The sequence below is a fragment of the Merops nubicus genome, unplaced genomic scaffold (assembly GCF_000691845.1).
Source record: "Merops nubicus isolate BGI_N331 unplaced genomic scaffold, ASM69184v1 scaffold24020, whole genome shotgun sequence".
In the NCBI taxonomy this organism is placed as follows: Eukaryota; Metazoa; Chordata; class Aves; order Coraciiformes; family Meropidae; genus Merops; species Merops nubicus.
The window spans coordinates 71,888-97,407 of record NW_008585221.1 but is presented as its reverse complement, the minus strand read 5'-3'; the positions used below and the strand labels follow the sequence as shown (position 1 = coordinate 97,407).

At 41.6% G+C, this 25,520-nt stretch overlaps 1 protein-coding gene across 1 annotated transcript in view; it reads right to left on the bottom strand.

Moving 5' to 3' along the window:
• Nucleotides 1-16,540: 16,540 nt before the first annotated feature.
• The window catches only part of ARHGEF28 (Rho guanine nucleotide exchange factor (GEF) 28), a gene marked incomplete at its 5' end in the record, with an annotated part of 80,173 nt that continues 71,193 nt past the window's right edge, over nucleotides 16,541-25,520 (bottom strand). The window contains 1 exon segment of the mRNA XM_008946959.1: nucleotides 16,541-16,701. Coding sequence (XP_008945207.1) covers nucleotides 16,541-16,701 — 161 coding nt within the window.

Below are 25,520 nucleotides of genomic sequence, written 5' to 3'. Positions count from 1 at the left end.
AATTGCTGCAGTCTGGCAAGCCAAAGAGCAAAGCTGTGATCAGGCAGATAGGAGCGTCTTAGGAAATCCATATAGAAGAATTCCTGGCTGTTAGTCCTTTGGTGGCCTCAGGAACTCCATCACAACTTTCCTGGGCCTTTGCTTTTCTAGCATAAAGCATTCATGGCCTCCCAGTGGCTCTGTGCTTGGGAAGAGTTGGCTGCATATAAGGTATGACCAGACCTCTCAGATGAATCATGGGTGCTGTTGAAAACTGTGTCACTGCTTGGTTTAGTAGGTCAGTGCTGTACAGTGAGACATTCAGGTAGCCCTGCAACCTGCAGAGGGATTGATCATACCTCACGTTTTCTTCTCAGGCAGTGAGCACTGGTGGTGGGAAAAGGGTCACACAAGGAACAGCCAGGATGAGCCAGACTCCTCCCTTCCTGCCCTTCTTGCAGCCATAGAAAGACTGAAACCGTATGGTCCCTTGTTTCCTTCTAGCAAATAGATGATTGAATGACATCCCATCACTAAATCAGTTTTCAATCTTTCTCCCTTTTCTCATGACTTTACTCCACTTGGATTGGAGGGGAGAAGCATGCAGCTATGTTGGTCATGCTCCCACGAATCTTTAAGATTTGTCATTTGCTTTTGTTTTACGAATTATTTTTTCTGACTGTCATCAACAAGATCACTCCAATCCTGATACTGGAATTTCAAAAGAAGCAGTGAAATTTAAGAAAATTAACAAACGGGTATATGATCCTCAGATGTGAAAGACACCAGACATGCCCCTCCTTAGCCTTTGTTCTTTCCTTTAGCAAGGCTGAAGAAACCCTCAACTTCTGTGATTAATGAGAAAAAAAAAATATTGAAAATATAAAATAATACATCATCTCAGATCACTGCAGCCCTGACATTCTGTTCTTCACACCAAGAAACATTAGAGGTGATTTGATTTTCCAAGAGATTTTACTAAAAGCTCTCAGTCTGTCAGAAAGCTCATTGTTTCTCTTCTGCTATTATTTACTAACCAGCCACATACAACCTATCCTTAAACCATCAGCTAAGAACAGCACAGTAGCCAAATCCTGAAGTCTTTGCTGGCATGCTCTGACACTTGCCAGTATCTCCCAATGCCCTTGTGCTAACTTTCAATGTAGAAGGTGCACAATGTGAAAGGAGGAGTCTGAAAAATTTCTCCCTAGAAGCTGTCATAACACTCACCATGCGGGACCAGCCATGCCTTTTGCTGCACACTTCTAGATCCAGCTCTCAGTCTCTGCTTTCCTGAACCAGCCTCAGAAGCAGTGGACAAACACTTTAACTTCTTCAAGAAAGAAACGCTTCTCACACCACTCGGCTGGGCTGAAGTTAACAGAAGAAGTATCAGAAGTCCCTGTCTTCTTTGTCACCCCCTTGTGTGACATGCCATGTGGTCTGGCAATGGCTCTTGTCCCTGGTAAATAAAGGGACACCTGCACGTGTAGCTGGCACCTTTCCCAAATGCTCACAAGGACATTTGTCTTAAGCCCATTAAAGCCAATGAGAGTCTTCCCCTTCATTTCAACGTTTTTTTTTTTTAAAAGGTTAAAATAAAATCCCACACAACCTCAAACCACGTACCAGTGCAAGTGAAAAAAAAAGAAATTGCATCTTCTCTGTTTCAGAAATAATTACTAGGATTTAAATGATAAAAAAGAAACAAAAATTTCTTTGAGCATGTACCATAGCTTGTGTGTAGAAATACCCATTATGATCACAGGTTTTCAGCAGCAAATTCTGTGTTAGCTGAGATTTTATTTTGTAGCTTTGATAAACACCTGGTACAATGTTGACTGATGTTTAGGGTGTTTCAGATCCTCAGTTGCCTTAAGTATTATTTCTAGGCAACATGTGAAGCCAAGGCTTGTGTCTTTCATTCCAAGAAGAATATTTTAAGAAAAAGTATTCCAACCCACCTCCTGAACCTACTTCTTGCAGATGATCCACTAAATTGAAGGTGAAACAAAACAGATAATCCAGAGAAGAAAAACTCCTTTTTGGTGCTATACATAAGGTAACATAGTTACGCATCATGCCCTACAGAGAGCACTAAGTGTATAATAAAATCCAGGGTAAAGAACAGTGACCACTAGCATTGTATTGATAGAAAATAATCCTGTGCAATTGCAGAGTATAGAATTTGAAATAAGAGCAGAAACTCTGTTCACAGTAGTAAATACTTGGCTTATGCCTTCTAAGTCAGAACCAGAATGAAGGAGGTATTCAAATCCAATGAAACACCAGGGCTGTAGTGAAGCAAGGCAGACAATAAAGCTTTCTTGTGCTAGTAGATGGGTTGGGACAGGATAGATTTAACAGTTTTTCCCACAAAATCATGGAGTAATTTAATTGAAGGAGATCTCTAGAAGTGATTGATCTAACCTCCTTCCCAAAGCTAGGCTTATTCCAGGCTAAGTCAAGTTGTTCAGGGTCTTGGCTAGATACATTTTGAAAATATCCAAGGATAGAGATGCCACAGCCTCCCTGCACAATCTGTATCAGCATGGCCCCATAGTGCCCAAATCCCAGGTGAAGTGTTCTTCCTTTAAATGCAGCAGGAACTTCCCTTGTTGCTATTTGCATCTACTGCTTCCTGTCCTTTCACTGGGCAACTGAGAGAAGTCTGGCTCCATCTCCTCTACAACCCCTATGAGGCAGGTGAAGTCAGCAGCAAGATCCCAACTCAGCTTTCTCTTCCATGGTCTGAGCTGTTGTGGATGACAGACTCTCCTTGTATGGCATCCACTCCATCTTCCTCTGACCCCTCAAACTCCAGATTACAATAACTGGCTTATACTGGGTCCTCAAGCTGAACATGGTATCCTTGAAATAGCCTCACAAGTACGCAGCAAAGGGAAATAACTGCTTCCCTTAACCTGCTGGCCATGCTTTTGCACACACTGCTGAATTGGCAGCTCTGCCTTCCCCACTGCAAAAGTACATTGCTGACTCAGTTCAACTGTTCACTGAGGCTCTCCATTCCTTTTCTAGGGCTCCAGGTCCCTTGAGTGTATATTCTCCAGATTCCAGCTGGAGTAATGTTGTTTTCTAGAATTACTCCAGCACAGATACACGACCTTTAATTTATCTTTATTGACAAATACCCTGCCTAACTTAGTTTCAGGAGTGATAGAAGAAGCCACATCAGAGGCCTTACTAGAAAAGTCAAGTCACAAATTCAGTAATAAAGACTTTTTTTGAAAGTAAGGCAAAAAAACAGAACATGAATGGCTATCCATGCTGTATTCAGTAGTTTTAGAATCGAGCAACTCCTGAGAAAGCTCTGGACATTTTTGACATAGAAGATGAAAAATGCCTTAACGACACAGAAGCTCTGTTTCAGCAAGTTAGCTTGGATACCACAAACACTTCAGACATCACTGTATGGTGCTCATGACAGGTCATCCTCCCTGTCAACAACTTTAGCACATGTGGGGCTTGAGGTTGTCACAGCTACATTTTAACTAGTGTTCCAGCTCATTGATTTATAATTGAAAATTAAAAACCATTGATTTGATTTTGGTGGGTGTTGGCATATTCCAAGAATCTTCAGATACCTAAGATCACTTCAAAAGTTATCATTTGGTTAATGTTTCATTAAGGAAGACAGACAATTAAGGACGTCAGGGAAAATAAGATTAATTTGAAGGCCAGGAAGGGAGAATGGTACATGAAGGTGAGCTAATAAGGAATTGTATGAAGGTTTTCATGTAAATATTATAAAAATACGGTAACGTTTCACTGTGTATTACTAATGAAACAGAAAAATAGTCCTTGACAGAAAAAGATCAGCAAATAACTGTAAGATCAACCAATAACATACAAAACTCCCAAGCCAAGGAGCAGGGACCAGGGGCAAAATGGTATTTGGGCATCTACACAGAACTGAGAAAGCACTTAAGCTGCCACTGAAACCAAGTAGCTGATAACTATAATGCATGTATTCAGAACCTATATAAGGAAAGTCAGAAGCAGTATATTAGGAAAGTATGCTCTGGATGAGACTATTCTATGCATTTGAAGAGACAAGTCTACATGTACCTGTAGAAATTATACAGGTTTCATTTGCTTAAAGGTTCAGGATTGGGGCAGAGACAAGAGCAAATTTACTTGAACTAAATTCACTTGCATTTCACAACAGATCTGTGGATACTGCTGCTAGACCGTTCATTTAATTTCTGACTTTTCTTAGTAACACGGTAGTTGATTCAATACCACCCGACTATTTCATTCCTTTCTATTTTAAAGGTTATCTATGTGTAATTTAAGCATATTCATTTTATCAAAACCATTCAGACATCTCTGTTGGTTTTCCAGCTTTTTCACAAAGATTTATTTTTTCAAAATTACTGTACTTTTCTTTCTGAGAAAAAGTTCTCTAAATCAAAGTAAGAACAAGCAAGCCTCTCATTAGCAACAAGAAAAACAGAAATAAATCTAGACTCATTCAAAAAGCAGGTTGTAATCTTTCCTAATTCTTTCCATAACCCTAAGGAAGCCACATTTCCCAAGAGAACATCTGAGATAATCCTTGAATATTAAGAAATGAGTGGAAAATGCAGCAGATTTAGCAGGCAAATTGGAGAAAGAGAGGATTGAGCACCTGGGAAAGAGACATGTTTCAGCATTCATTAAACTGGCTGTTATTTCTCACAATCTGGGAAAAAAAAAATCCATGTTTCAGTTCCTCGGTAACACAGACAGTTCAGAGAGTTTTACACAATAAATAGTTCTATTTTTAAAAAATATGTATTTCAAATACCTAGTTGTTATATGACCAGCAGACTCAGGTGTGAAATTTTGCCAAAAGTGGTTAGAAATTAATATTTTTTTTTTACATAGAATTCAGGATGACAGCTGTGCCACAGAAATATTTTATTTAATATCTCTCAGCAAGTTAAAATCCTTGCTCTTTCTCTCTACCTCTTTAGATGAAAATAATTAATTTTTTCTTACTACTAGAAGTTGTAGCAACACATTTCCTAATCAAGGCATGCTGGACCCTTGTCCTTTCACAGCATGGAGGTGTTGTGCTTTTGCAAGATTTCATTTAGAAACACTGTGAAGACTTTTCATCCACTGTGGAAAATATGTGCAGTTCTGAGAAGCTGATTTCTTTCCAACAAAATACTCTCAGAAAACACTGTGAGCACTGTTTTGCATTTCTTTTTTCAAGCAGCTGCAGTCCCGGTGCAAACAGTTATTCCCAAATCGGCTTTGTCTGTTCTGAAGTGCTGTATTCCCACTTCCTAAACGCTCAAAAGACCAAGCTCAGGTAATGTTTTTCCCATGGTACAACTTAAGACTTTTTTCCCCCCCTTCACTGCTTTTGGATGAGGCTTTGAAAATTTGGGACTGTCCACCTTCCCATGCAAAGGGTAGAGGGGGAGCTGGAGTGGCAGTGGAAGAGCAGATGGCCACCACTACATCCACCACCCTCTTTGGAGGGTGCTGCTTCTAGGTGTAGTCCCTTACATCCCAAAAAACTTTCCTGCGAAGCTCAGAGTACATGCTGAAGCACTAGTAGAGAATTGGGCACAACTCCCTCATCGTTAGGCAAAGAGGAAAGAATTCAATGCCATCTTAAAGATCTCAAACCCTGCTATAGCAATAGAGCAAATGCTCATTAAGCAGAGGGAGAGGAAAGGGGTTTGAAATGGTGTTTCAGTGCCTCCTTTGAGCTCAGCAATACCAAACAGCCTTCAATAAAACTGCAAGGAGGCCTAAACTTCACATACACATGCATGTGTATAAGCTATCCCCTCCCTCTTTGCATGCATAAATTTATGTATGCATATCAATGCCCCCAAAAGCTATGATATGCTTGAGTTTCTAGGCTGACATTAAATGCTAGTCTTTCATCCTAATCTTTTTCACAGGTGAACCGGCTCTTCTGAATTCCTGTGATTTTCTAGGAACAAGAAGGGAAGCTTGTGTCTTTGATTCAAGCATTTCTATGTGAAACATAATTACCCAGCTAGATGCTGATTTTGATAGTCTTTTTTTTCTTTCTTTTTTAATCTGTAATTTTAGCATATTTAGAAGCATCGCTTTTCATATACCAATAATTAATTTTACCTGAAAAGCTGTCATGCACAAATTACAGTGGATATCTCTCTTCCCTTGTTTCTCATCTTCTCCACCCTCCCACCCCCCCTCCCCCGCACATTAATTACAAGCAGAAAGCACAAATGGCACCACATACTCCACAGCATCTGCTCAGGCCTTAATTAATCCAACCTTCATGCAGTCCCCATGGCAACAATGCTCAACAGACTCCCCTGACTTAGAATATTCAATAGAGCATCGTATGCTACATATTTTATTCAAATTATGGCCACAGAATTACTTCTCTGTTAGCAGTGTAGTGTCAATGTTGATGGGAACAGAACAAGTCCTTGCTCTACTTGACCCTTCCTCATGCATTACCTCATTAAAATGTATAATGGTGTTTAAGCTAAGTCACATGAAAGCAGACACTTGTTTTCAAAGCCTAGAAAGAAGCCCATTACCACTTTTTTTTATGTTTAAAAGAAACTCTCAGGCTTCAGAAAATTAATAGGAATATTTTTCAGTGCTGCATCTGCAACTCGTATCATAAAGGCGATTATGAAAATACCAATAGTAAAAAGGTATTTCCTTGGTCTATTTACTATCACAGCTTAGTCTCATCTTCTTTATCAGCTTAGTCTCCAAGTACATGTTTTGGCAAGGTGTGATCCCCATTATTTAAATCTTAATGGAGGCTGGAGTAACAGCAGCTGTTACAGCCAATGGAAGAGCTGCTTACTTCAGTTTTTAGGTGGGCAAGGGACCCACATTCTCAGTTTTCAGCTGCACCCTCTCTAGCTATGTTGAACAAGGCACCATACTGGATGCCACCACCACAATGGTGTCAGGTGGCTCTGCCAGCTAGGCAGCATTACGCCCTGCTTCCCAGAAATTAGCAGTTCACCACAACCCCCCAGCAAAGGCAGTTCTTACAGACAATGGCCAGGAGCAGCACGTTGCCTTCCACTCATTCCCATAGCCAACATGGCACTGGGAGGCTGTTTGGCTAAAACCTCTTAGGCCAGCCTCAGAGAGAGATGCACAAGCTGTGCCTGCTATTTCCCGTCTCACATGTGCCCAACAACCCCCTTGCTGGGGGAGAGCAGTGGGAAGAGGCCAGCAGAGGACCCTTGTGTTCCTTTGGTGGGTCTGGAGAAGACTACTGCATGGAGCCAGGATCACACCCACCAGTTCTCGTCCTGTAAATCCACAAATTATCCCTCTGTAAAAAAAAAAAAAAAAAAAAAATGACAAGTGACTTGAGAAGGTATTTGGATATAGCAGCGGGTGGGGAGGAGGCAGGAGGAGGTGGCTTCAGGCTGTGACTCTGCACCAGTAATGAGTGGATGGAGGGAGTGTTGGCTTTGAAAATCTGTTTTCATCTCATACAGTGCCATATCTCTCCTCTGGGTATTAAATTACAACTTTAAACACTGACAGCATACACATGGAGTTGAAAAGAATTATTTTGCTATTGTATGCAGACAACCATGTTGCTCTGAAGGTATGTACAAATTAAATGTTAATCTGAGTCCAGGGATAATCTAATTATTGCTTCCCTTTGAAGTAAGAGGAACAATATTTACTGAGTAAATTATGGACCTCTAAAGGTAAAACTTGCTTTGAAGATTAAACAACACACATGTTGCTAGTTATTATAACCATACTTGACCCTTGTTGCTTTGTAAAAATTTAAATTAATTTTGAATTTTCACAGAGATGCTGCATTTCAGAAGGCACTATTTCAAATCCTTGTCAGATGTCTTTTAACAGTACTGGAAATGGCAACGTAACAGAGAGCACCAAGTATGTGAGAAGCTGCCTGTGTGTAGTGCATAGCTACTCTGTGGTGCAGAAGAAACCTCCATTTTAGCATGGAGGGGACACTGGCAGCATGGGGAAACTACCCCCACCACCAGGAGCCAGACTTGTGGGCCAGCTCCCCACACATTCTGCCCTTTGGGAGAAGAGCCCTGGCCAGATGCCTGGTGGAAAGGGCCCAGAGCACCCCAGGTTTGTTCTTGGGGATTGATCATGACATAGTGATGAACCTAAACGCAAGACCTGGCACCTAAAGGAGAGTTTAGCAGCTCCAGAGGGACCAGACAGTGCAACTCACACTCCTCTTCTGCCAGTTGTGAATCCTCAGTCCCTGAAAGACCTTCCCATGGATGGAATTTTTCCTGGTTTGAGTTAGAATAGAACTAATTCTGTTCAGTGATCTTACTTTTCAGCTAAAGCTCTTCTAATTAACTGCACTTTCTGAAGTTAGCAGCATACTTTCACAGACGTTGTCTGCTTCTAGCAGGCATAATGCTCCACATTCAGAGTCAACACCAAGGATTGGTGTGCAGACCATGGTCTCTGCTAAATCTTGTATACCACATTGGGGGTGCAGAAAGCAAAAGGAGACACCTGCAGGGAGGAGTGGACAGGATAGGTGACTCTAAGCTGGCCAAGAGGTATTCCATCCCATATTACCTTATAATCAGTATCAAGTGGAAGGATGGTAAAGGTTAAGCTCTCTTCTTCAGTGACCAGCATCTGAGAAAGACTCTCTCTGTTCTGCCTTCAATCCTGATCCATGTGTTTCTGGATCCAGTTCCAGAATCCAGCTCCTGTGCCCCGTTGCCGTCTGCCATTGAGTCCAGTCTGGGACCTCCCCAGGGCCTGCTCCACAGCATCAGTGGTGGTGGTGGTGATGTAATTGCCATCAGGGGAGCTGGGTTCAACACTGGTTTTGTATATAGTTATATACATTCCATTTTATTTATATTACTTTCATTACAGGAGTTGCAGTTTTCTAATCCATTAGTCTCTCTCCCTTATTCGCTTTCTCTTCTCCTTTGGCAACAGAGGTGGGATTGGTGGAGAGCACCTGTCATTTGTCTAGTGGCCTGGCCAGCCCTAAACCTTGGCAGAGAGAATCCTTCCTGCTACCTGGCTGTGAATTCTTGTGCCATATTAAACCTAGTCCATCATATCCAGCTTTACTTTCAGCACTAGCTCTGCTCAGTACTTTAATTATATACTAAATCCTAGCTAACAAACCCCTCAATCAAATAATAACAAATTATTGCTATAATAACATAATTCCATAGTATGACTATATGGATTTTTTTTATCAGTAACTCCCCGAACACTGTCTGGAAGAAGAGGTTTCCAGTATTTCTTGTGCTGTTTATTCCCCCAGTCGCTTATTTCTGAGTCCGTGTCATTTTGTCTGACAGTTCATAATCTGAGTTTGAAAAACCTCATGTCAAAGTGGAGCATTTTGTCTGAGTCTTTCAAGCCTGGATTTATGTCTTCATGTTCTAAATATCTGACAGCCTTCAGATCTCTTTTATGTTCAGGCCCATCTCTATAATTACCCTAGAATTGCTGACAAAAGTTGCAGAAATAATAGCTTGGATACATCTGAGCAACACTTAGGAAAATGTTTCTGCTTATCTGAAGGCAACTGGGAGATTAAGTGGTGAGTACTAATTGAGTTATGTTTAATTGAAATTACAGACAGAAGAACTACATTCTGGGAAATTTCATTTGCCCAGGTGTTCTGAGCTCCCAGTTTCTCAGAAGGAAGAATATTCTGAGTTTGGTATTTGTAAACCATGCTCTGTTAGTCACAGTCAAAATATTTAAGAATCCTGTTGAGGTCCCAGCCATCTCATGGGGTTTTTAGTTTGTGAGACTCAAACACAGTCCTGCCTGCAGAACAAGCAGAAGTGACTAACTGCTTACAAATAAGTTAAACGCTACCCCTCTTTTTAGCAGCCTCATGCAATGCTGACATGATGTTCTTGAAAGTTGTTACTCTGATCTCCTTGAAAAATTATGCTGTAAATCAAATGATAACAGCTGTAGTCAGAATAAGAAATGGAACTGTTTCTGCTGTGCAAACTGGATTTCCAGAAAATGATGCACCCTACCCTTTGTCAATAATTACTTTGTATTGGGAAATACCCTTCAGCACTCAGCATTCGTTTTACATGCCAAGAGTGGTTTCCCAGGGCTGTAAGCCACTTTTCACAACCTACACACAAGCATTCAACCTCAAGATAGATAACAAAGGGATGAAAGCCAAATAGGGAGGTGACCTGACTGATGCACAGGCTCACCCAGGGCCCCACCACTCCATCGTGCACCAAAGCAGGGTTGAACATGCAGCCAGCTCTCAGCAGGACCTGTGGCATCAGCTTCAGTAGCCCTGAATGGCATGGTCCTCCCACAGCTAGGTTTTCTGGATTACCAGGCTGCTAGCATCACTCGGTTCACAGCCATGTTCCAGCCCTAGAGCTGGAACCATTCCTTCGGCACCCATGGCTCCTGTTAAGGGCTGTCCAGTGGAACATGCCCCGTAGCTCAGCTGTACAAGAAACTACAAGCACCTGTAGTTTCTTGGGGAGTTAACTCCCCATCTGTGGTTCAGCCATAAGCTAGCTTTGTCTCCTGTACAGTTTCACCTGATAGCAGAAAATTTTGCTGTGCCAAACATAGAAAAATTTCAACCATGCCCACTAGTCTGAAGCTTTAGTTATTTACTGGGGACTTAAAACTACATAAAATTATCTTTATAAATCTTCCTACAGAAAGTCTGAGCAGCAACCAGAAGTTATTTTGATGTGCTTAAAGCATGTTCCATAGCGTTTAACAGCAGAAACTGGATTTCCTACAATCTCCTGACTTACTGCCCAGACAGTTTGCATGGCTGTAGTCAAGATACCAAATGAAGGTCAACTGAGAACAGGACATCATTTCCATGGTGAGATAAGAGTCTTCAAGCCATCTGAAAGAAGGAAGGGTATCTCACTCACAGACACAGCTCAGTGCCAGCTTTTTCTGTCCATAGGGCATCCAGATGCACTGCTAAATCTCAAAGGAAAGGACTGATTTGATGTGTGCTTCAAAGGAGGACACATCTTACCTTTGGATCCTCAAAGTCCTTCCTTCACCTGCAGCATTGACACTGTCCAGCCTTCACTGAGATACAAACTGGTTTGCTATTAATCAAGCATTAGCTACTTGGAAATAATTTTATCTTCAAGTTCATGCCACCTGATCAGTTCACCTGATGACTGCACACAGGTTTAAAATCCTATCACATCTGGTCATGCAGGACTCTGCAAAGGAAAGCAACAGCAGCAGAGAGACAGTTTCATTCCTGATGTTTTTCTCACTGATAATTTGAGTATGTCATTCTGAAACCTTGCTCCTCACATACAGAGGACATCAGTAGCATGTAGTCAACAACATGAAAAGCTGCAGAGAAGCCCCAAAGAATAAGAATGGTTACCCTCAACTGACTGAAAGTAGGAAATGCTCAGTCAGAATCATTGAAGACATTTTTGTCCTCTTGGTTGCCTTTGTATGTGGATTTGGCTTGGCTTGCTGAGTTTATAATTGACCTACAACACGTTGCTGTAGCATTCATTCAGCACTGCTGGGATAACTGTGTGCACGTAGGAAAAAAGGAAAAATTTAATTTAAAGTAAGGTTTTACTTTCTTTAACCAGGAGTTACACCATTTTCTCATGTTTCTCTCACTACTCAAGCAAGAGCAGGTTTACGGCTTGACCTGAGCATCCTCAGTGAGCTGAACACAGGGTATGCAGACATCCAATGTTTTCACTTGCACAGGACATCAGGGGACTCATGCTGCTCTTCACAAGCAATCTTCAGGCTTGTGGGACTGTTCACCCATGCAGGGCTTTATTGTTAGCAGTTGTAACCTGGGTTAGCAAAGAATTTACACCTCTGCATAGCTCCTGTAGGCATGGTTTGGCAGTTTTAATAAAAACCTGATAAGAACGTTCCCTTGGGTCTGTTAAGCAGCCTTCACAGGAGAAATTCTTTGTTTCAACTTGCATACTTCATTGTTACTTTTATGAGTATCTGATCCTTGCTCCATCTGGCAGTGGATTTAAAATATATGGGATCTAAGGAGTTCTCAGATTATCAACCTAACAAACAATAAGTAGTGTGATAGTTATTTTTTTTTCTCCACATAAAAAAACTTGCTCCATGAAGGAGCATAGAGTACATCCCATGTTACAGGACACTCTTCCTGCCTTCTCTATACCAATAATGCCTTTTCCATGTCTTCTTCTGTTCTCCACCCAAGATATTTGAAGACTCAACCTCAGAATTTGGAAGCTGCTGCAGACCTTCCTGTGGCAGAACCCTTTCATGTAAGGGGTGGGAACATCCCTGAGACCAAGCAAGCAAGGAGAAGAAGAAGAAAGTTCTGCATAGTTGATCCCCAGGACAGGAAACGTAACTCTCTGGAAATCTGGGAGCCCACTACTGACCTTGATAGAGCTGCTGCCAACACTGCTCTGTATGCCAGTGAAAAACATTGACATACCCAGTCAGTGGACTATCTGGACCATTTCACCACCATGGCCCACAAAACACTTGCAAGTTTCTCCACAATCCTCTTAGTCTTTGGTGATCTCTTGATAGAAGAAGCCTAGCAGGCTATTGTCTGATGCACTTTTACATAGGAAAGGCCTGTATTAATGAAAATGCTTTAGATCAATGCCAGCAAGGTTATCCTTTGAGGCTTTTTCCATTACATTGAAGAAATTAAACACTCTGGTTTCACGCCAGAGTGACAAAAAGAGCTTTTATGCAAAATTCAAGCCATTGAATTCAGGCCATCCTCATAGTCTTTTCTCAGAACCTGGCAGCAATTGAGACAGGAAAACCTTTTTGGAGATTAATGTGTAGCTGTCCTTATGATTAAGATTACCACGAATATTCACATCTGCTTCTGCAGTGCTTCTGTGTACAGACCTTTACTAGGGATGAGGGGGAAAAAAAAGACAAAGACAAGCATTTACCTTGGCATAAACAGTCACAAAGCAACCGAAATTCCCTAAGAAAGAGTAGACATCTGACCTGTTACAGTGTGCTAAAGCCCCACAATCTATGTTGTTTCTACCTCTGCAACACAAGCCGGGCACAGTGAAGGCTTTGGGTGGGAAGGATTTGAGGCTGGAATCCTTTTCAAACAGAATATTCATTAGAAGGTATCCAAGCCGTCACACTATTTCCCCATTTATCATGAAATGCATACAGAAAACTGCCTCATCTGCAACTCTCCCTGGCTTTCAAAATCCCTTCACAGCCAGTTGTACACGTTACTTAGCACAGCACAGCCTCTTTGCTTTCCTCTGAATGAACACCATGAACATCGTTTAACTGGTGTTTATCGCACATTACTACAGAATTTGCACCTATTTGATTAAGAAGCACTGAAAAAAAAAAATCTTACTTACTTTTTTAACCTAAATAGGTGGCATATGAATTATTGCAGCCCACAGGGCACTCTAAGTAAAATGATTAATGTTTCTTACATGGCAAACATTAACAGATTCTTTTAAAAATCATTTCAGTAAACAATCTTCGGGGAGTTTTGCTGAGAGCCTAATCTGTATTTAATTTAGTCTCTTGAAAATTGAAAATTACATGGACAAGCTTTGTGAGATATCTCTTAAAAATGCATCTAAGTGTGTTGTTTACCTTAATAGTCAAACAGCAGCCAAGTGAAGGGTTTGGTCTATTCCAGCTGCATTCTGTGAATGATTGGATGCATAAATCCAAGGTTCTGGATCCAGCCCACTGTAAGCTTCAGCCCTTAATGAGTCAAAAAGCCCTTCTTTACCATTTTTACAGATTTGCTGAAAAAAGCTTTGTTGCAAGTTTCCCATAAAAACCTCCCAAAGTTGCTAGATATGACAGATTTATTAGCATACAACAAGATTAAGGAGATTAATGGTGGACAAAATCTAGGTATTACAGCAAAGAAACACCCCTTTTGTTAAATGATGGAAGAAAGTTCAAAAAAGAGAAAACAAACAGAAAGTCGAGCCCAGTGCAGTGAAGATTTGTGGTACAGAAACTACTCCTTTAATTTAAACACTGAAATGAATGACTAAATTTGATTTTGAGCTTTCAGAGGCAAGATGCCTTGGGAAGCATGGCAAAAAAGAAAACACAGTATATGGGATGAGTTAAAAATAAAACCAAAAGGCCTTGCGAATAAGCCCACTTCATAATAATGTAAAAAAGGTGGAGAACTTCAGAATATATTTTTCTAATTAAAAAAGATATATCATTAATAGATGCCTGACAATGACTGAAAACGCATCCTGCTAAAATGGCGGAGTTTCACTGGGGCTGCATTTTAATTTTGCTAAGTATTAAGAAATGCCTAAAAAATGGGCAGAGTTCAGGGGTGCATAATACATCTTGTTATAAAGAGCACCTGCCAAGACCATAATGGCCTATAGTTTAAACATTTTCTACAATTAAAATACCTAAATCTAGAGGCCACCTGTTTCCTGCCTTTGCCTTCCTTGAGTGCCAGAAGTTTTACTGTAAACACAGGTGAGCAAAATAAGATGCTGCTTGATGTTAGGAGAGTCGAAGAATTTGCACAATAGCTGAAGTCTTGGCCAACTGCTTTTCAACTCCCAGCTCCTCGGTTAAAACTGATGAGAGAAGCAGTATCCTCTCCCCCTCTCCCAGTGGCAAGATGCAGGCACGGGAATTCCCACACCGGGTTGGGACAGCATCTATCCATCCAGCAACTTGGATTTGACAGTAACCAATACCAGATGTTTCAGCAAAGGAATAATAAAATGTGCAGAGAGCAACTGGAGAAATCTACTCAGTTTTTTCCCAATTTCCCCCTGGTCCCTGGGCAATGCATGCATCCTGGGACACAGTGTCCCAAGAAACTGGTCTGGCTATTCAGAAATTTGCCAAAAAGCTGTCCAGATGACAACCTCGGATTCACTGCTGACTGGTAAAACAGGGAAACTGTGGACCATCCTTACTACAGGACCCCTAAGAGAGGCTGGATTTTTTTTATTTTAGTCTAACTGTGAAAAGTAAAGAAGGTAAAAACATTTGCAGAAATTCTAAAAAGGTTTATCCTCTTATAAGGAGACGTATTAAAGAGTTGCTGTCAGGTGCACAGGAGTCTTGAAGGCTGGAAAGAGAAATTGGGAGATACATCTGCAGACCCGTCTTTCCCAAATGACACTGGCATACTGATTAACAGCAGCTGGGAATAAGGTCCTGCTCACAGAGAAGGTCAGTTGCTCAGTTGTTGGCCCAAGACACAGCTGAACAGGTAGTCCGGTAGCCCAGTAAGATGTCACTCAGAAAGCTCTGCTTTTGAATATTCCCAACAGCACACCAGTCCCTGGAAGAGAATCCACCACACCATGAAACCCTAACTGACAAAAAACTACCATCTAAAACTCTGCTCCCTGCAAAAGACTTTGCACAAGGCGAGCCGCCCACTGGATCAAGGACGGTGCATCTGCAGCAGGGCAGAATGCAACCAGGCAAGGAGACCTCGTTCTTTTTCTCCCAGTTTTCAAACTTCTTTGGAGGACCTGACAATGAATCAAATACACCGTTTTGCAGAAACACACAAATTTTTATGCAATTTGACTTAAGTGTACAAATATTTCTGATAGACAAAAAGGCACAAAACAGGTCCTGGTTTCTTACTGCCTAACACATAGCTTCCTGCTTTCAGGTTCACAGGATCATCTATCTGGCTTCTACACAGAAAAGCAGTGGAGTTTCAGAAGGGTTCAGTTAACTAAAAGCCTGCTATTTTTCCCCTTTCTTTTGATCAGTGATAGGATTTCATCTGGTAAATTCTAACGTGAAGGGCACTTACTGAAATGAGGTACAGTTATAACACAATAACAAACTGATTTACAGCATTTCTGCACAGAAACTAGCAGTAGTACCAAAAGGATTATATGCTTTGGGACATAAACAAACACTTAAAATTACACAATTGTGTTGAGACCATAAAAAATATCCCCTTTTGAGCAGTTCCTGAGCCAGCAGATAAGGAAAACAACCCAATAGTTAAGGGTACACAGCACATTTCAGCAAAGACTATGCCCACCAATCATTCACAGAATCATATCCTTTAGGTTGGAAGAGACCTTTAAGATCATGAAGTCCAACCATTAAGCCAACACTACTAAGTACTCTACTAACATTCTAATCATTCTAACATTGCTGTCTTCTCATGTTAGATCACAACTGTTAGAAGGTTATTGATCCATACTCTTGAAATCTCAAATAGCACGTCCATGTCTCTTAGCTTGCCCGTTTAAAAACAGGACTCAAATCAACACTAGCTCTCACAGATCTTGGCAGCATCTTTACAATTCCAAAATGTTACATCTCCCCCGTTACCTATTGCTTCTTGCAAAGCATTTTGAAATCATGTCATAAGGTAAGGATTTTTAAACAAAGGCTTCAGAATAGGCTTAATCGTTACATTTATCACAGGGAAAATCTTGCACTTAGTATTAAATCTTATCCTTATAGCCATTTGGTCATACAGAGAGCAACTATGGGCGTTTAACAAAGCAAACACAACTGCATTCCAAAAGCGCTACTGAGATTAGAAAGCAAGTCATCAGAGGTAAACAATCTTCTCCTCTACTTTGCCTCCACCTTCTGTGTCCTGCAGGCTTTCAGGTTGGTGGCTCAGCGGCAGCGCATCTACGTGTGGCAGCTGGAGGGATCCCTGGTTTGGAATGCTTGTTTGGGGACTCTGGATCTGTGATACATTCAGATCTGTAACGCACAAAAGGAAGACATGTGACAACGTATCTTACACCACCCCCACGCCATCATAAGGAGCAAATTCTGACTTTCATTAGCACCATTTTCTAGTTTGCTGCATCTGTCTAGAAAGGGAAAGACTGTTGTATTACAAACTATACTCCAGCCTGGTGAGCAGTACCTTACCCAAATTTATGGAAATTTGTTCAAGTCTGTCCACTGTCATCCAAGGGATGATCGCTGTCACTATTTTTACAGTCAAACAAGTTTACAAACTTCATTAACCAGACAAACAACAGTGGAAAAGTATAAATGCTGCCACAGTTGGGCTGGACAGAAACATATCACACATAGTTAGTACCTTTACTAGTAATAAAACAATCGTAAAATTAATACAGTTTCCATCATTACACAGAATTTTATTTGCAAGCTTTCCTTTTATGGATGAAAAACAATCAACTGAAAAAAACAATCAACTGAGTAAATCCAGTTAAAAGTCTACTTGACTGGCACTTGCATTTTGTTACAGATGTATAAATATTTTGCTTTTCCTGCCAAGTTTATGCATGTTTATTTGCACAAACTACTTACGCGACTCTTGTCTCCATCCTGTATGATGTGGAAATAAAACTTGCACCCAACATTAAGAAATTGTTTTACAAGGAATTTCCGTTTCTTCTTCTTTACAATTTTCTCCTGCAAATGCAGAGAACCAGGTACTTGTTTTCCAGCCCTGAGCTCTGGATGCTTTTGTGACAATGTGTGCATTGCTTTAGAATAGCTGGATTTTTTCCCCAGTCAGCTTTCTGTACCACTTCAGGCCCCCCAGAACTACACCTCGGTAGCTGGCTTTTCTACATCTGTATTTCTGCAAAGCAATTTTTACCATGAAAACAAGCTGTGTAACAAGGGTATCTTCATACCTCGGAAAAAAGTCTATGACGGACAGACTGCAATACTTTTGACTGCAACCTTGGCCCAACCGACCTCTGCTATTACATCAGGAGGTTTAACTTTTCATCCTTCCCTCTGCAAAGGGACTCTGCAGGAAGAAGGGGAGCTTGGCACCCCTCCCACAGCATGAGCAACACCAGAAGCAAGCAAAGCCAGCACTGAGGTTCTTTGAGCCTCAGTCATTCATGCAGGAAGCTAAAAAGACATTTCATGCCTGCTGTGGTCCCTAGCTATTCTCACATGTATGTGCAATGAAAATCTAAAATAAAGGTGATACTTGGCTTTTTACACACCATGTCACTTCAACTGGTGGCAAGTCGAAATGACATCTGCTCATGTTCAGCATTCCCCCAATGCAAGTGGCTTCCACCAGCCTCCTTTGCTGCGGCAGGAGTTTAAGGCACACTTAAGAAGCTTGCTGGCACCCTGCAAAGCCCGGGCTCCCTGGCTGCTCCCTGCCACAGGGCGTGTGGAGCACTGGGCGATGATTAGGCGATGGGCATGTGGGAACACATCATATCACTGCCTCTGCTTCCAGCACCTTCTCCTCTTTGATGCACACACAGCTGGGGGGAACAAACAGGCTCTGGGGCTCTGGGTCCCAGCGTAAGCCACATGAATGTTATACCTGCTGCTGAGACTGCAGGGGCAATGGCAGGGGCAAGGTGTTTCTAGGCAAGCAGTGGTTGCTTATAAATGACAAGATGTTATGCAAATTAATCTCAAATTCCCTTTCTTTTACTGCTTTAGATTGGATTTAAAGGATCAGGTTTCATTCTGGGTGAAAATCCAGAGTAAGCCTTGATTGCACATGAGTTATTTGCAATATGTAACACAACAGGTTTTAACTCCCTAACTTAGTCAACAGCTCTGCTTTGTTAAAGGTGACTTTTGCATCTCTTTCTTTGGGATAGTCATATTAGAAAAAGACTACAATTTGCATCAACAGAAAAAAAGTCAAATATCCTACATCTGCTTTTCTTTATGTAAACTGAATACTCAGGTTTGTTTGTTTGTTTATTAAAAAGAGTCCTACCAGTGAAAGGTCCTTAACCTCTAAACGCTTATATTTTGTGATAATTTTACCCACATTAATATTCCTTTTAAGTCTGTGAGTCTATTCACCTTAAGAGAGTTATGTGTGTAAGAATACCAGGCAGTAAGCACTTGAAAGATCTGTTTCCAAAGTTTATGAAGTACATAATTGGAGAAGCCTAATTACAAATTTGAAAAAACCCAGAAAAGAGAGAGAAACACCTTACATGCAGTTATTTTCCACCTTCAAAACTAAACAGTAATTGCTTCACCAATTGAAACAGTAGCTGTTTCTAAGCCATTTCTTATTAATTGTTACAACTCTAAGCAGCACAGGTAAGAAGTGGAAACTGTCAGTATTCTAGAAAAACACATCAGATTCTGTCACTATCAAAAGAAATGATTTAACATTAGTTTTGCTGCTTTTTTATTCTGTATTAAAGAAAAAAAAAAAAATGTCTGTTGCATCCAGAGAAACTGAACAGCAGGGGAGCACCCAAGAGGTGAGAGTCCAGCTGCTGCTGTGGTCACAAGTGGCTTCTTGGGCTGGAAAGTTTGTCCTTAATCCCCCTGAGTAGGGAAGGAGCTGGTTTTGGCTGTACTTCAGGTGGTGCTCACCAACACAGGCTCTGCCTAATAAAAGCACAATGTGTCCCCAGGCTGACATACACAGCTTGCCACCAGGGAGGGTGCCTGCTGTCTCCCTGCCCGGTGCCATGCTGGAAGCAGTCAAGCCAGGAGACCAGCTGGTATCATACGCAGCAGCATGATGCACCCTGGGAACAGCTGCTCAGGGAGGGTGGAAGAACTACCAGAATTGGTAATAACAGCCTCAGGTGAAGTGAGAGTGGGGAAAAGGGACTAATCTGCCAGCCAGCACCAGTTCTTGTTATGCAGAGCAAAAACAGCTGCCAAGAAGCCTCCCTGGAACTCCCTGGTGCAGCACAGGGAAATCAGCGGCCCTCAGCCCCACGCATGAGTACAGTGGAAGAAATCCTCCTTTTAAATGCTCCTCTAAAACAGGGAAGAAACCTCCCGAACCAGCCTTGAAAGCATCAGCTGTTGCCTACTGATGAACTCTTGAGAGCTGAGGAAGCTCAAGAAAAGAACAAACAAACAAACAAAAAAAACAAAAAAAAAAAAAAAAGAGGAAAACAACCAATTATCCATGTAGACAGGGAAGCAGAGAAAGGCCAGTGAAGGAGGCTGCTACTGGAAAGTGATGTCTGGGAAGGTCCCCTGTACTGCCCAGGCAGCTGGGGCACCCATGGGAACCCCTAGCCCTCCTGCAGGCCTGGTCTCTTGTGCACTACAGCCGACAGCCAAAAAGTCAGTATGGATCAAGAGCCAGGTAAATGAGAATCATGGGCCTTTTACAAGCCTCCTTCAACTGTAACTCACCTGCCAACATCAGCCACAAACTGAGTTTTGTATTATTCCTTTCTTTAAGTTCACCATTTCCTTCTTGTTCTCCCCACAGCGCTCCCGCCGCCCGCACCCGCTCTGCCACAGCACTGCAGCGTTCTGGGAAAGTGTTCAGCCCAGCAGTGCCACACTGCAGCACAAAATACCACTCACACCCAGCTCTGCCTCCTTATCTCCACTGAGATCATTTCTGTAACTAAAGGAAATCCAGGCATTCCCTGTTATCTCGTCTGCTCCACCGACTTTAACAAGAGAAGTCAGAGGCTGTTTCTAACAAATTCTGGGGGGAAGAAAAATCATGCGCACAGACACGTACCACCAAACTCAACATTAAAACAAATGCAATTTTTAACCCCTTTTCTATGTGTTTAGCTTGCTGCCATGAAGACAGGCATCAAAACTGCAGATGGGCACTCTACTCCCCCAAAATAAAAATATTTTTTTCTGGGCAATCTAAATATAACAATAGCTGCAGACTGTGGGCATGCAGGACATGGAACCAGCTTTCACAGGAGTTTTTAAGGGGACCTCGGGTCTCCCAGCAGGGCCTGGGTCCAAACTCAGGAAAACAACACCTCCTAGCTAAAAAGAAGCTAATGTTTTATGGGAAAGGAAAAAAAGGGTCACTGCATCCTAACTATCATACACTACCCCTCCTGCAGCACTGAGTCACTGGCATCCCATAAACTGCTGGGAAAGTGAAATACAAAGCAATGGCATTTGCAGGAATCTGAGCTCAATACCTAAGAAAACAAACACAGCCCTTGCTCCTGGCCAGGCTGGGGGGGATACAAAAGCCAAGTAAACAACTCATTAGTCAGACTGATTCTCACCTTCTGTAAGTTATCATAGGATGTAAACATTTCCACATCAAACAACTGCCACAGATTTTATCCCCCACCCCTTCTCTCCCCAGACGACCTGAGCCCTTCAGGTAAGATGAGTGCCCACAGTGACGATTACGGGAAGGACAGGAAGACATCATCTATGCACTAGGAAACAGTCCAGGAAAAAAAAAAAAAAAAAAACCAACCAAAACCACCTCTCAAGTCTGTGTTGTTAACAGAAAGTCCTTGGTTTCTCTTCTTCAACTCTGACCCTCATTTCACAGCATCACAGGTTAATTCAAATTAGAAGGAATCTTAGGAGGTCTCTAGTTCAAACTTCTCCTCAAAACTGAGTTAGATCTGATGTTGGACACTAGAGTTTTTATCTTTCTCAGCTGTTAAAAAAAAAAGAAAAAGAAAAAATAAAGGGAGGAACAGTTTAGGAGGAACAACTCACCACAGGGATTTTGCAGAAACTGTATGTACACAGTGTTAATTTCCTGTGACTTTTAGAAATCTGTGCCACTTGTCAGGTCTCTTTACAAAACAAAATTTCATTAAATGGGGAGAGATTTATGCTGCTTTTAGCGACAAATATGTTAAAAAAAATCTCAAAACTATTACTCCTCTGCAAATAACATATAGAGTTAGGTTTGAGGTTTGCCATTTCTATTTAATAACTGCTACCAGTTTTTATACCAAGTTCATCTGGACTGACAGCTGACACATCAACTTCAGGCCAAAGCTATTTGAAATGGCAGAGCTGCTGTATTTAATCCCACCACTGGCACTCATGCAGAAGCAAAGCACAGGCAGACACCTGAAAAACAGTGCTTAAGTCCACTGGGTCTGGGATATCAAAAGAATTCAAGGGTAACATGCTCTCATTTACTATTACAGTTCAATACCAAATGGAATCCAAACTCCAGTGAGCTCCACAAAGTCCCCACTGTCAAATCCCACAGCACCTCTACGCCTGTAATGATACTCCCAGTAGTTTCCATGCAGATTCATTACCAACAGCAGATTCCCCAGGGAACTCCAGGCACTTCAATTCTCTCCTCCTTCTCCTGGCAAAAGGCACTATGACCAGTTTTGATTGCCTTTTTTAGTGCCTAACGGTATTTTCCCAATTTGTGATGGAGCTTCCTAACACAGGTTCAGTTGTTTATGCAGACAATGGTTGGTCAGAGAAAAGGAACAGCAGCAGCAACCTGCCACGGCAGAACAGCCCTTCACCCTGGAACAGCCAGGACACTGCTGCTGCCACATGGGTTCAAACGACTTGGTATAGAAAAAGGGTCTATAAGCTTTCAGGTTCTGTCAACAACTCCCGGCAGTTTCACTGGGAACCAAGATCTCAAATACCACTGAGAAATCATGCCTTTGCACCTCAGTAAATCTAATTTCACAGTAGGAACTGCATTTGGTACTGGGTCTCAAAAAACAGTGGGAAACAATATTTTGACCCTGAAGCTACCAAGGAAAGAGGAGCCTAATCCATTTCCCAGCTGATTGAATAAGGCAAGAAGACATAGAATTTCAATGCTATTCACTTTCAACCAGCTCAACCCTGTGGAAAAACAGCAGCTGTATTTATTAGGCAAATAAGCACCTTCATGAATAAAAAGTCTCTGAATTTTTTTGTTGTAAGACAGAATAGAAAGAACTCGAATTCTATGATTAATAAGGTCTGCAAAATAACTCTTCTTTACATCTGTACTTTGGATTTTTGATCATGGTAAAATTACTGGAAATACCACTATTCTGCAAGTTTCTGTTCTTTGTTTAGTTGTTGGCTTAGGTAAAGCAATGCAATTCAGTTTTCAGGTTTTGCCTCATAATTCTTTAGAGAAGTTTGGTCTAGAGAATTTGGACCGAATTCTTGGCTAGGACAAAATTTACATTTAATCCACCAAAACTGCTCTATCATAAAGCTCATAACAGTTCCAATTTATCTGACACTTGTCTTAAAGCTCCAGGTCTTGGCGTCATCTGATGATCCACCCACCTTTTATTAAAGCACAGTAAACTATTTCTAACAGTGGTGTTAGCAAAGAAAATATTTTTAAAGCATCTCAAGCTCAGACACTGCCAGTGATACCGCCTTAACATCAAGTTCATAGCATGCCCCTAGGTTGAAATAATTTAAAATTTCAACCTACTTACATGGCTATGCTATCAGTTGTGTTGGCTTTAAAGCACACAGCTTCTAAGTTATATTTGGCATGCTCTTTTTTAATGCATATCAATAAGAGAGATTTAAAAATAGGTCTGACCTGAAATCATAACTTGCTTGTGCATTAAATACCCACAGTCTCACCTTGGCAGGGCGTACTGTCTGCCAGCTGTCTGCTTCTGCTTAGTATTAATTTATTTAAGGTATGAATTCCATATTAAACTGTCTTAGTGCTAAGCTTTGAAGCTTTAGATGGTCAATTACAGACAAACACATGGTCCAACAGGTATTCTCTTAACAATGAACACATGTTTTATTGACCTACTTCTTTTCCAGCTCATTAAACACAACTGCACTCAAACGATCAAGAGAAAAATAACCATAAAACCCCAAGAATACCCTTCCTACAAAGGATTACAAGGAACATGACCAGCTGGTGGTGTGGGGCCACTGCTCCCCCCAGCACAGCAGCACACCCTCACAGGACACCTCTCCAGGGGCAGGAGTGTCTCATCTGTCCACTGGCAACAGTGGCTGGGAAACAAGCGGGAACTCCCACAGCTTCTTCCCTCAGGTGTCTAATGCAGGTGTATCTGAAGTGGGCTGCAACTGTTTCCCCTCAGCCTATAATCTGCAGAAGACATTTGTCCAGCAGGCTGAAGTCAAAACAACCTGCAGTCGGTGGGCAATGCTCCTGCTCGAATGTTTGCTGGAGAAATGGAAATCCCACAAAGCTACAGACCCAAAAAGTGTTTCCAAAGACTAGCAGACATCGAAACCAGCCAGAACATCCACACACCTCCTTTGCTTCCCTTCCAAAGAAAGAAGCAGTTAGCATTAACCCTGACAAAAGTGTCTCTGGCACATGAATTCACTCCCTTTGAAACAGAAGGAGACATTTACACATCAAAACTATTCTTTTGAGCTCTCTGTTACCACAGGCTGATATTATTGTGCTGATTAACATGGCTTCATAGTTTATGAATGGGTTTTGTTTTAAACTACAGTTTTGCTTTGAAATAAACTTTAAATCAAAGACCTTGGCAAACAATCAGTCTGGTGCCCAGATTTTGGCCATTCTTGCAGGTACAGCACAAAGGAGCATACTCTGGACTTCAGCAAACACTTTTGTGAGTAGTAGAAGGGGAAAACTGTTACAAAAGCCAGAAGGGGAAGGTCATATACACAACACTCTCATTTCTCCTAAGCACCTTGGTTTCATATGGTAGTTTCTCAACAGCAGGCCAGATCCATCACTTCTTATGCATAAAAGATGATGAGATCAAAACTCAAAGTAAGCGGCAGAGGAATACTAAGCCATATATAAATTGTATAATGGTTATGTATAAAATTGCTGCAGAAGCAAAAAATAAGGCAAAGCACCTGTTTCAAATCAATTACAGGCTAATCTTACTCTTTAATAGAAGCTGCTGCTTGTTGATTAATGCAGGAAAAAAATATGGGCATTACTATAGGAGTGAGCATCTGTGAAAAGCCTCTTATCTGACAGTGACAGAGATACTTCTTCCCCGAGCTCAAAACACAGGGAAATAGTTGCTATTTTTTGACTGCAGTTTGAGTATTAGCTCAACCATTTTTATCCATTTTCAGTCAGTTTGGCAGAGAGTATATGCATTGATGTTTTCTTCTTGCAGACACTGAAAAGAACAGCAAAAATTGAAAAGGTGAACATTCCCCAGGTTTTGCAATGTAAGCGTAAGAAATTTCAGGGTGTGATTGAATATTTTGAGACGGGTGCCCTTTTTTGTTGTTTCCTAAACATTCTGTGAACATGTAACTGCAATGAAAACAGTTTACATAAAAGCTAAAGGGCAAACTGCACATCAAAGCCAGAAAAAAAGCACAATTATCAAATATGCATGTGCCTCATTCCTTCAGCCAAGTGTTTTCCCTCAATGCACAGATCATACTTGGATTCACTTTCTTCTTTTCCCACTTTTCTCCGCCAAGGGCATGACCAGTCTTACCCTTAAGCCTTAATTCATCACTGCCTCCTTCTACTTTGCCTTTACTACAGGTTGTCTTTGTCTCTAGTCCCACAGCTGCACCCCTGTAGACCCTGGCTCTGCTTTAGTCTGACTCCCTCCAGTGCCTTCCCATCCCCTTGCTTCATGTGCCACAGCTCGGCAGTGGTCCTATCCCACCACTCCACATAGCAGGACAGTTCCCCACCTCAGGAAAAAAAAAAAGTGACACTAGGTTTTAGAACACCCTCCTGCATTTATTTTCACCTTTAGCTGAAACCTGCCTGTGTTTAATACCGAAGCCTTTCTTAGTCCTACCCGCCCTTTCTGTTGCCACCATGCTATAGTGGCAAGTTCCTCTGCATAGCTTCTCTCCAGTTGTTGCTGTCAGCAATGGTTATTCTGCAACTCTCAATCTCAAATTAA